At 40.7% G+C, this 12,416-nt stretch overlaps 1 protein-coding gene across 1 annotated transcript in view; it reads left to right on the top strand.

Annotated features, from left to right (window-relative positions):
• papss2b (3'-phosphoadenosine 5'-phosphosulfate synthase 2b) overlaps nucleotides 1-5,589 on the top strand; it is a 60,482-nt gene extending 54,893 nt beyond the window's left edge. The window contains exon 12 of the mRNA XM_069900651.1: nucleotides 2,956-5,589. Within this exon, the coding sequence (XP_069756752.1) occupies nucleotides 2,956-3,097 (142 nt within the window). The 3' untranslated portion in view covers nucleotides 3,098-5,589. The remainder of the gene's footprint in view (nucleotides 1-2,955) is intronic.
• The last annotated feature ends 6,827 nt before the right edge of the window (nucleotides 5,590-12,416 follow it).

Below are 12,416 nucleotides of genomic sequence, written 5' to 3'. Positions count from 1 at the left end.
TTGAAATGGTGCAGCCAAGGTAGGTAAACTGGTTGACCGTTTTGAGTTCAGTGTGCCCGATGGAGATGTGGGGGGGGCTGGTGGTCATGGTGGGGAGCTGGCTGATGGAGGACCTCAGTTTTCTTCAAGCTGACTTCCAGGCCAAACATTTTGGCAGTTTCCGCAAAACAGGACGTCATGCGCTGAAGAGCTGGCTCTGAATGGGCAACTAAAGCGGCATCGTCTGCAAAGAGTAGTTCACGGACAAGTTGCTCTTGTGTCTACTAAACAACTAGATAGACATTCACATCGGACCCCAGTTGGACTCCAATACTAGTGGCTGCCTAGATTCTACACACTCCCGCATGTGTACACACTTCACAGACAGGGGCTTTCAAACATACTCCCAATTCCCTGTACCAGCGGGGGCAGGTCTGTAAGCACTGATCCATTGCAGTTCTATGGTTCAACTTAAGTGTCATGCACACCTTACCTACGGCTCCTCCAGCAATGTCCACAGAAGCAACCTGGCTGGAGCCATGTCCAGGACTTGGACCAAGAGACAGAGAGAAAGAAATATGGCTTGCATCAATCTTTATACTGTTCTCAGCTGGGTGCCTAGCCGATGATGCTGAGTCATTTAAATTAGCCAAGAGTAAGGTGTGCATTAATGGGTGGCTGGAGTTCCACCCTGATTGGCAGCTGATGCATCTTCTGAATAAGTTTCAGACAGGGAGGCCACATGTTCCTCCACAATCCACATGTAACATTTCACCCTTCAGAAGTCACATCACTTGCTGATCACTACAAACACAATGAATAACTGGTTTCAAAACTGTAAAATCTAAGAAGCATGTTATAACCGTAAAAACATGTCTAAAACAACGCAAATCAAATGGATCGATATATACCGTGCCTTCCATATGATTGACAAGGCACATTATCTAACTCCAAAGGCAACACCTCACCAGCTCCCATCCCCTAGCCCAAACATGGTCATTGCATTCCCGATGGACCAGAGTGCTGTGGGAACTGCTTCCCAGCGTAAAAGTGGAGAGAAGTGTTACATCGCAGACCACAGTGTTATTTTTAAAACCAATATAATATTAATAACTACTAATAATATAACACCTTATATACATGAATATAGTTATGTGTGTGTGATACCCAAACCATTACAGCTTAGGCTCAATTCTAGAAAGTCATTCTAAAGTTTAGCCTTAGAATTTCTGAGTTGAAACTCAGACTTTTAAACTAATGTCAGGGTAATCACAAAGGAGGCGAGAGACTGAGTGATCAGACTGCTAAAAACTTGTGAATCCTTGTTGAGTTGCTTCCAGAGAAATGTCCTTCTATGGATGTCACAACTTCCCTTTACCTTGCTGAGGGAAACAAAACATGTGTCTTCCACGATGCTTCCAAAACCCTGGCACAGGTCAGAGAAAATGACCATCACAATCCAAAGCAAGAATTCTCCTGTTTCATTTACCCAGACATGGGTATTGACAAAATAACCATTACAAAATAACCATTACAATTGTCACGGTGGTTCTTACTGATAGGGAGAATCAACAGAATTGTTTATTTCACACAGAGTCACTTCACCTCCAAGTTCATCAAACTGCTGGAGGTTAATAATCAATCCTGTTTCTTTAGGTGTCCCAAGCACATGACTCTCTCACTATATTTTGTTACTGAGTAAACAACCATTCCATCTCACCACAAGCTGTGAATGGTTGCAGCTGGATTAACCCTTAAAGTGACAGTCACAAAATGAAACAGGAGCTTGTAATAGGAATAGAAAGAAAATTGTCTGTTCATTGCCTGGTTTCTCCAACTTAGCTGGCATGGGTGTGCACCTTTACCACTGTCTGTGAGCAGGCAGCGCAAAGTCATCCATAAGGTGCCAAAGCCCTCTCTTGGGTCGCACATCCTGTGCCTTGGCTTCACATTTGAGTGCTCCCTTGGCACGGAGCCTAGATGCCAGTCGCTACGCTATCCCATGGTGAGGCAGGGGACAGGCCGGCAGACAAACATCTAGGGTGTACCTGTGTTCTTGTAGGAATGCCCCATTTTTCTGTTGTCTAAAACCAGGATGCCGTTCCTGCTCGCGTTCCCTTCAAACGGGTGCCACATATGCCTACTTTGGTTCTCTGTAACAACAGCCAGGAGGAGTCAAGACTGAACGTGGGCCAAATTAGTAATTTTCAAATAAAAGCTCCTGAAATACCCACCCCATGAGGAATTAGTTTCTATTATTGGGGAGGACTGGAGGGACTGAGTGGTTACAAAATATATACAATATTTCCTGCTACTGGATGACCTGCAACATTCCAATTATAAACTGAAACTACAATTTCCTGAGAATGTGCTGAGAGACTTTAGTGAAACATAAATACCACAGCTCAGGGTTCAATTAAAAAGGGCCATTACAAAGACTGTAATTGAAAGGTGCATGACAAAGATTGTGGGCGTTGTTAAGCTGGAATTTTCTGTGATAATGTGTCCATGGCAAGAGCTCTTGCCGTCTGTGGAAAGTTTTTGGCATAGTTCATGACAACAGCTCCTGCAGCTAAAGCAAGGGGTAATTTAGAGTTGCCAATGAACCTATCAGTCCACTACTCTTTGGGGTGAGAGTGCAAACTATTACATCGAGAGAGAACATGCAAACTCCATACAAGGACAGGATTGGACACAGACCCTTGGAACTGGTAGAAGCTGTATCACTGTGTTACCATTTTAGCGCCACTCAATGGAATTGATAGTGTGATTTTCAGATCAGTGCCTCCAAAGTTCCTTATCAAGACTGAGTACCTCCAGCAGTCAGTTTCGTGCAATGGATAATTAATTGCCCATTTCTGCAAGAGCAAAGTAGATTCTGACATGTACTGTTACCATTTTGACGAGAATTGACAATTTTTTTTCTCTCATGTGGGAGTAGAATGTTTCACGCTAAGTTTATGTATTTTGTTTTAGACCACAGAGTTTTGATTTCATCTCTGGCACTCGAATGAGACAGCTTGCCCGTGAAAATAAAAATCCACCCGATGGCTTCATGGCTCCGAAGGCCTGGAAGGTCCTGACTGAATACTACTCCTCTCTGGAAAAGAACAACTAACTTTTTTTATTCTTTACAATGCAAAAAGAGAATTTAAGGAGTGTCAAACTGCAGCCCACTGTTCCTTGCTTTATTTCTTCTTTATAATCTCTTAATTCGAGCAATTTTAAAATCTCAATTCAATTTGATTTACACATATTGAGAGTTGGTTTCCAACTGGCAGAATGAAGACCTACTGGGATAATAGGTTTTTGTCATTCTGTTTTTTTTTAAGTTGTTTTTGTTGTCGTATTTCAATAATTATGAAATTTATTTGGTCTCTTGCTGTAGCCATTTCATTTTATATATCAAAAGTAAATATAAACAGTTTCAGATTCTTTAACATGAAAGTGCTGGTGACAATATTAATTTAAAGCAGTTCCTCTTGGTGGTTTGCTATGAAATGAATGACCTCAAATGGGAGCACCCTGCTGTGTGAAGAGACATGTTTCGTGCAATCTTGTTTAAAGGGCCAAAAATGTAACCAGGTCTTTTGTAATTTTGTATAAATTGTGAATAGTTAAACCTTATAGCATATACAAATTATTTATTTTCCCCCTCACAGAAATCCTCACTAATTTTATCTTTGCCACCTGAATAAGATGCCCCGACGTTTTGCAGTAATTTTAAATGAATGCCTTTTTCCCAGCAGCTCAGGATTTAATGACTTGCAAATCACATATCAGAATTACGAATAGGGCAAATAAAAATGTGTTCAGGGCGTCATTCTTTTTAATGATAGCATTCATGCTGTGCTCTCATGTTGTAAATAACTGCTTCCTAATAATTCAACCTCATTCACATTAAATGCTGAATTTGGAACCTACTGTATATTTCGGCGTATAATTTGACCTTCAGATAAGATGGGTCCCCATTTTCATGGTTTTATCATATATCTGGCATATAAGACGACCCTGATTTTTAAGTGCTTTTTGAGGGTTTCAAGGGTCAACGTATGGCAAGATATACGGTAACTCAGCTAATAAAGGACCAAACAAAATAGCTCATTCTCTCACACCAGCAAGAACGTACCTTTCCAGTCATTGGCCCAGTTCACGCCAAGTGCCCAATCGTGGTGAACCAGTCCCCTCAGTCAGAATCAAAGTATGTGGACCTCCCATACTTACACTGGCCAGGTCGAACGCCAAAGGTCATTCTTTTTCTCCCTCCTCACGGATCCAGTCACATGACCTAAGCAGATTTCAATACCTTCTAATAAGGCATGATAGTTTTTTTTAAAATCTCTCCTGACATTTAAAACCTATTATATGTTAATAAAATGGAAAAAAATATTTTTTAATCGTTATCAAAAAAATCCTTGGAAAATGTATAAACAATTTGAAACATTAGAGTCGTGCAAAATAAACGTACCTTTAGTCTTCTAAATCTGTGCTTTACAATAGAATGATAAATCCTGTGTTGGGTCCAAACTGGAGCAGAATCTGAGTGACTATTTTCCCATTATACCAAATCTTTGATTAGCTTCTAAGCTGAAGGGTCTCGCAACACTGACGCACTCGTTCTGGGACTTCAGCTTAAACAGCTGAAAGCCAGTAATATTTAAGCAGAACAGCTGGAAAAACATCAGCACATTTGCCCAGACAATCCTAATTGTAATTCAGGTGATTAATGCTTTTACATCACAGCTGTAAAGTTTCTGCTACTAGAAAACTGCCAACATGAGCATAAGACACTGCCTTGTAATACTGGGGGAAAGCAAAGACATTTTGTTTGCCCTCCAGCTTACCTCAAAATATTGCATTTGCATTTGTTTTAAGAATAGTATCAGACCACTCACAAATCAAACTTTCAACTCTTGGGAACATCATAGCTTCTGTAATTAGCATTTCATTATGACTAGGTTGTAGCTGAGTTCCTGACACTGGCTATCAGGTTCACAGCCAGGTACCTGTCGTTGCTGTCAGTCTCGCAAGAGTTATGTGACAACAGTGAAAAATTTCCTCTTGGGAAATGAAATTCCTTGATGCAAATCATTCTCCATTGCCATTCTCCTCTTATTGCTGGATTTCAGGCAATTTAGACATTGGATTTGAGCTGGTGCATAAATAGCAATGTTCGTCTCTAGCCAAGTGAGGGGAGGGCAATTGGATGTGGGATCAAGAACGAATGTGAGAAAGGAAGGATAAACTGAATTACATATATATCCAGTATCAAGAGCTTCACTCAGAGTAAAGTCAAGATTAAAGGAACAGACTTTTAAATGTAACAGTGTAACATTTAAAATGAATAATGGCTACAGCAAAATACAAAATGGTGAACACAGCAGAGGGTAGCCTTAACCTAGAGAATAATGCTCAAGCTTTAAGTATCTGTATTCTTTGGTGCCTTTCCAACAATAATCACATATATATATTTTTTTTAGAAATGAATTGGCTTTTACACTGTGCCTTAACAATCATATTGCCTTCAAATGCAATCCTTGTCCATGATATTGTTAAGTCCTCAATATAATCTTACACGTTTCATAATGAATAAAGAAGCAATAATCAGTACTGGATCCGTCTTTTATTTGTTGTCTAGTACATAATGCTTTATCACTCCTAGAATCTGTTTAGTAACCCAATATGGGATCAATCTGTCTTGTTTTACTGATGCAAATACCAACTCTTCTGGAACTGTTGACATATAATTCAACATAATTATCCATTTCTACATATTAATTTAAAATTTAAAAAAGCACCTTTGCCCCAAAGAACACACAATTTCACCTCCATTTGGACAAGGTGGAAACCACCATCTGAACTTTTAAAAGAAAGGCTGGAATCCGTCTGCAAATGAAATTAAAATAGGGAGACGAGAGCAAAGCTACTTCCGTTTAGATAGTAACTTAACACTTCATCTGGATATCCTGGATGCTCACAATTAATGAACTATTACTGATTTATCATTAATTTGTAACCACATATTTGATCCAATAATAGCACAGAATGGGGCTGGTCTTCAGGGATAAGGTTTTACCAGACATTATGTGAGAAAAGACTAGTTGACTAAACTAGGGGCAAGGGTGTGGTTGGGAAGATTTGGAAGACAAAATGCTTGGTAGTTGAAATTTGTGATTCCAGATACAACTGGGTTGATGGTGGTAGGTGCCTGGAATGCATTGATGGGGTTGGTGGTGGCTGACTGATACAATAGGGATATTCAAAAGATTCATAGATAGGCGCAAGGACGTAAGAAAAATAGAGGATTCTGGGTATGAGGAAGGGAAGGATTAGATTGCTGTGGAGTAGGTTTACACAGGTCAGTACAACATCTTGGGCTGAAGGACCTGTACTGTGCTGTAATTTTCTATGTTCTATGATAGAAAGCTTTTTCCTTATGGAAGCAGTGTGGGCAAGTCTGATCGGTGTTTGAAATAAACTGTTCTTGAACAAAGAGCTGCTGGATCTTTGGGATTTCTTTCATTTTTAAAAAAATCTGGCCATAGAGCATGATAACAGGTCTTTCCAGCCCATGAGTCTGTGCCACCCAAATACAGGTACACAATCCTTTATCCGAACATCTAAAATCCGGAATGCTCCAAAAACAGGCATGTTTTTCTTGGTTCTGGTACAGCGGAGGGAGAGAGAGAGAGACAGCAATTAATCTATAAATTCTGAACGTATTTGGAAGGTGAGAGGAAACTAGAGCATTCGGAGAAAGCACATGTAGGCACAGAGAGAGTGCATAAACTCCTTAAAGAGAGCGCTGGATTCAAAATTGAATTGTTTACCTTCTACCCAAAGTAGTAGTGAGAGGAGGTTATGATCAGGGTGATGTTTGTCCTTTAAGATGTCAGCTGCCTTCTTCAGGCTGTGCCCTGCATAGATATCTTTAATGGACAGAGGTCAGAGCCTGTGAAGGACTTGGCTACTTCTGAATCCTTCTGTGTCCTTGAGCACTCCCATGATCAAACCAGGCTGTGATGCAACCACTCAGTACACGTTTCATGGTGCACCTGTCAAAATTTGATAAAGCATGCCAAATTTCTTTAGACTCCTGAGAAAGTAAAGTACAACAGATAGAGTACATGGAGGTGAAGGAGAGAACACAAAGAATGAGATTGAAATCAAGGCTCATGGGATTGGGGGCAAGGTATTGATGTGGATTGAGAACTGGTTGGCAGATAGAAGACAGAGAGTTGGGATAAACGGCTCATTTTCTGAGTGGCAGGCGGTGACCAGTGGGGTGCCACAGGGATCTGTACTGGGACCCCAGCTGTTCACAATTTACATTAATAATCTAGATGAGGGGATTGGATGTAATATCTCCAAATTTGCAGACATTAAGCTAGGAGGGGTTGTGTGCACTGAAGAGGGGGTCAGGAAGCTCCAGTGTGATTTGGATAAATTGGGGGACTGGGCAGATACATGGCAAATGCACTACAATGTGGATAAATGTGAGGTTATCCACTTTGGTAATACAAACCAGAGGGCAGATTACTATTTGAATGGCAATAGATTGGGAGATGGGGAAGTGCAGAGAGATCTAGGGTTTTCTTGTGCACCAGTCACTGAAGGCGAGCATGCAGGTACATCAGGCGGTTAAAAAGGCAAATGGTATGTTGGCCTTCATATCAAGAGGGTTTGCCTATAGGAATAAGGATACCTTACTGCAGCTGTACAGAGCCTTTGTGAGACCCCACCTGGAGTATTGTGTGCAGTTTTGGTCGCCTTATCTGAGGAAGGATGTTCTTGCAATGGAGGGAGTGCAGAGGCGATTCACCAGGCTGATACCTGGAATGGCAGGAATAACTTATGTGGAAAGATGGTGCAATTTGGGATTGTACTCGCTGGAGTTTAGAAGATTGAGAGGGGATCTCATAGAGACATATAAAATTCTGGCAGGACTGGACAGAATGGATGCGGAAGGGATGCTTCCAATGGTGGGGGAGTCCAGAACCCGGGGCCATGGTTCGAGGATAATAGGCAAACCATTTAGGACCGAGATGAGGAGGAATTTCTTTACCCAGAGGATGGTGAATCTGTGGAATTCATTGCCACAGAGGGCAGTAGATGCAGGTGCATTGAATATATTTAAGAGGGAATTAGATATATTTCTTCAGTATAAGGGAATTAGGGGTTACGGAGAGAAGGCGGGGACGGGGTACTGAATTTTAAGGTCAGCCATGATCTCAATGAATGGCGGAGCAGGCTCGAAGGGCAAAATGACCTACTCCTGCTCCTATCTTCTATGTTTCTATGAGATGCCTCTAGTTGAAAGGTTGATAGAGGAAAATTGAGAATGCAATGTGAGACTTTTTTCTCTTATTCATGGGTGGACATTAACATCAAGAAGGTTAAATGATGTGAGAGGGTAGAACCATCAATGTGAGAGGATCAAAGGAGGAGTGAGGAAGGATTAAATCAAGGTGAAACAAGCCATTCCTTCATTGTCATGGAAATACAGGAAGGTAGGATCATCTGGGAAACTTCAAATCAATTCAAGTCCTAACTTGACGAAGTCAAGTGCATGTATTCATTAGACAATCAGACCCAAAATGTTGGTTATTTACCTTCACTTCCCTTGGACACTGTGTGGCCTGTTGAATTTTTCCAGCTCCTTTATTTTAAACATTTTTTTTCCACTTCAACCCGTAAAATTTATCATCATCCTAACGTCATGAAAATAATCCATGGTGGTTCTCGTTAAATTAAACAGGATAAACCGTTAATTCAAGTGAATTAAAAATATTTTATGACTACAATCAGGGAACCATATACTCTAGTTGCTTCAGCAGCTGAGAACCTTTAATTTGGATTCCAGCTGTCTGAACCAATGTGAACCTCTTCTGTGCATTTTCTCTCTTGCAGATGTTCTATGTGAAAGGATCTCTATTCCCTTTGATACCCTTTAAATTTTTATTTCATACTAGGTTGTCAGAGGGATTTTGTGTTTCCGAATGTTAAAAGGCAACTCTTAGCTGTTTTATGCCTTTCACATTAAGTGGCTTTTTACTTGTTAAAAAGAGTGCTGGAAGAATATTACAGAAAGTGCATTGAAGTGAACTTGTGATCAAAAAACACGATTTATATTGAGAAACACAAAAGCAGTAGATGCTGAAATCTTGACCAGACCTATTGGTAGAGGAACTCAGCTGGTCAGGCCGTATTATAGGTAGAAACTATCAGTTGATATACCATGTGTCAAAGCTCGAGGGAAGGGAGTGAAATTATGCCTAAAAAGGGAGAAAGAAGCTGAGAGAGGTCTCCAGAGGTGATAGGGTGAGAGGTGGAGAGACAGGTAGAACGAGAAACCAATTGTAAGGGGGGATGGGGGTGCGGAAAGAAAGGTTAGATCAGTGGTTCTCAACCTTTTTCTTTCCACTCTCATACCACTTTAAGTAATCCCTATGCTATCGGTGCTCTGTAATTAGTAAGGTGGTATGTGAGTGGAAAGGGAAGGTTGAGAATCATTGCTCTAGATCCAAATGTTACTGAAATATTTTGCTTGAGAAAAATTTCCTTTGGAGTTATGAAACTGTGCACATAACGAGTCAATCTGGTATGATTAAAACAGTGGTTTTCAACCTTTTTCTTTCCACCCACAGACCACCTTAAGCAATCCCTTACTAATCACAGAGCATCTATGGCATAGGTGGATACTTAAAGTAGGATTACAATGAAAAGGACAATCAATTAGCTGCAAGCAAGGGCAGTGTGAAAGCACTGTTCCAGGGTTCGTTCAGGAGCCTGACGTCTGCAGGGCAAGAAACTGACATTCAGCCTGTTGGTGTGCGCTTTCATGTTCTTAAGCCTTCTCTCCATGGAAAAAGGGAGAAAAGAGATTGGCTGGGTTCAATGAGTCTTTCAGTACGTTGGGATTCAGATAAAGGCACTAAAGCTGTGGTTGGTATATAAGCTGGTGGCACAAGGACAGACGGAAAGGTGAGTTGCAGACAATCCATAAGGAAGCTACACTGGATATATGAGTGGCCGACATCAGGTAAATTGGGTAAAATATTGGAAAAGGAGAGAATTCCTCAATTACAGGAACATTAAAAAGAAGCAGATGATCTAAACGGCAGAAGGATCTAGGTGTCCTCGTGTATGACTCACAATATGATAACATGATTACTTGACTGCAAGGGAAATTGAGCGCCAAAGTAAGACACTTGTTCTCATTTATCTCAGAGTGCCAAATATTGCTCTCATTTCCAAAAGGAAAATGTAAATGCAATTCTGAAAATCTTTACTAATCTGATAGCCAGAGTGATTGAGTTGTCCGATGGGTAATGTTCGAAGTTCAGAAAAATGAGAGTGGATTTGATTAAAACACATGAGATGATGAAGTGTTTTGACAGAGTGTGTGTAGTAGAGAGGATGCATAATCTTGTGGGAAAATATACAACCATTTCAAAATTAAGTGGTCACAAATTTCTGAAAAGTTCAGTCAGTCGAAAACTGAATGTAGTGACCATATTCGAAGGCATCTTTAGGGACATATATTGTCTAATGAATACATGCACTGAAATTCTTAATTGCTACAGCCAAACAGGCACTTAGTAAGAAAAAAAATCTGCAAAAAGCAACTGAACAACTACAGTCATATATTTAATTGGAATTGAAAAGAAACAATAAATGCAAAATTCACTGTTATCCTAGTGCAAAAAAAATAAGTGATTTTCCAATAGTGCAGACAACCCTTTTGTGGTGTCTGAACAGGCTTGAAACTGCTCTTGAAAAGGAAGGTGCTGGTCTTCAGGCATCTATACCTTCTGCCCAAATGTAGCAGTGAGAAAAGATTACGAACAGAATGATAGGGGTCCTTTATGAAGACGGGAGCCCCTGTGTTGATAAATTGGTCTGGAGATGGAGGCAACGTTGCCAATTTGTACCTATTGGGGTCTGTAGATGATGAAGTTAAGGATCCTGTTGCAGAGGAATGAAGAGGATCATTCTTTGTGTTCCCATAAGTTTTGGTGGCATGATGGTGTTGAAGACCAAGCTGTCATCAATTGCACACCCATTCTTCAACTACATCTGACTAATGACTGAATTTTTTTGTTTGCAGAACTAACAGGAAGGATTGACTGGGCAATTCAGTACTTGGAAGGCAATGAGCTTTATTGCCGATGCATTTTTCATGTCACTGCAGTCACTGAAAAGACCACCACTTATTGTCTATCTCAAGTTGCCCTTGAAAAGCTGGTGATGTGCTACTGTCTTGAAGCACTGCAGTTCTTCTGGTGGCAATGCCTTTGAATATAAATTCCAGGATTTTGTTGGAGCTACAATGAAGGAAAGCTGATATTTCCAAACGATGAAAAGAAAGGGGAAAAAATTACAGCAACAATACGCAGTGACCGAGTGGAAATGGATGAATGCTTTTAGATTTAGATATAATTTGCAGAACCATTGAATGGATCAGGATAAACCAGTTTACACAAAAATACTAGAGAAACTCAGCTGCCATCTTTTATGTTCTAAAGATAAAGATACATAAGCAATGTTTTGGTAATCATTATTTCTGTTTCTATTTTTTTTAATGTTTATATATATTTTAACCACAAATAGACTTTATTCACAATAAATTTACAAAAGGTAAACTTAAAAACATCTTTCTACCCTTGATTTTGTATCCATCCATTTCCATCACCGTACACTATCTCCACCATTTCCACCACTGTGACATCTTATCATTACTCCTTCCGCTGTTGTTTGCCCCTCAAGGCCTGATAATGGATGGACTCTAGACTGTGGTCCTTCCCCACAGTGCCCTCACGTTGGCTGCCCCGAACCTCACTTCTTCCCTCAGCATCTTCTCCTTCAGTCTGGAATGTGCCAGACGGCAGCTTTCCCTCACTGACTTCTCTGTGTAGCAAGATATCCGCAGAGTTTTGGGCAGACCAAAGTGCCTCTTTCACCAAGTTGATGGTCTTCCAGCTGTTCTGGATGTCCCTAGGAATAAGTCCGTAAATCAGAGTCTTCTGTCACGCTGCTGCGGGGGATAAACCGTGACGAGGATCCTTGCTTCATGGTCCACATTCTGCAAAGAAGTGGGCCACGGTCTCAATCCACCGTATTCATCTTGGGAACAAAGTGCATTGAGGCTGATGTTCTGGTTGTACAGAAAGGATCTGGCTGGGAGGGTTCCTCTCACTCCCAGCCAGGCCCAGTCCTGGGGCCATCCTCCTTCTAGTTTTTCATTCAGGCACCTGTCTTGCTCATTCATACCTTGTCGAAGGGCTCGCACCTAAAAACATTATATATTGTTGCCTCTTATGGATGCTGAGTTTCTCCAGCACTTTTGTGTATTTACTACTTGTGTTTGGACCCATAACCAAAGGTAATTCATATAAAATGATCAGCGACAGAAGAACATCTCTTTTTCCACCTGC

Source organism: Narcine bancroftii, chromosome 10, assembly GCF_036971445.1.
Source record: "Narcine bancroftii isolate sNarBan1 chromosome 10, sNarBan1.hap1, whole genome shotgun sequence".
Lineage (NCBI taxonomy): Eukaryota > Metazoa > Chordata > Chondrichthyes > Torpediniformes > Narcinidae > Narcine > Narcine bancroftii.
The sequence above is the reverse complement of the archived record's forward strand: the minus strand, read 5'-3'. Positions and strand labels throughout refer to the sequence as shown.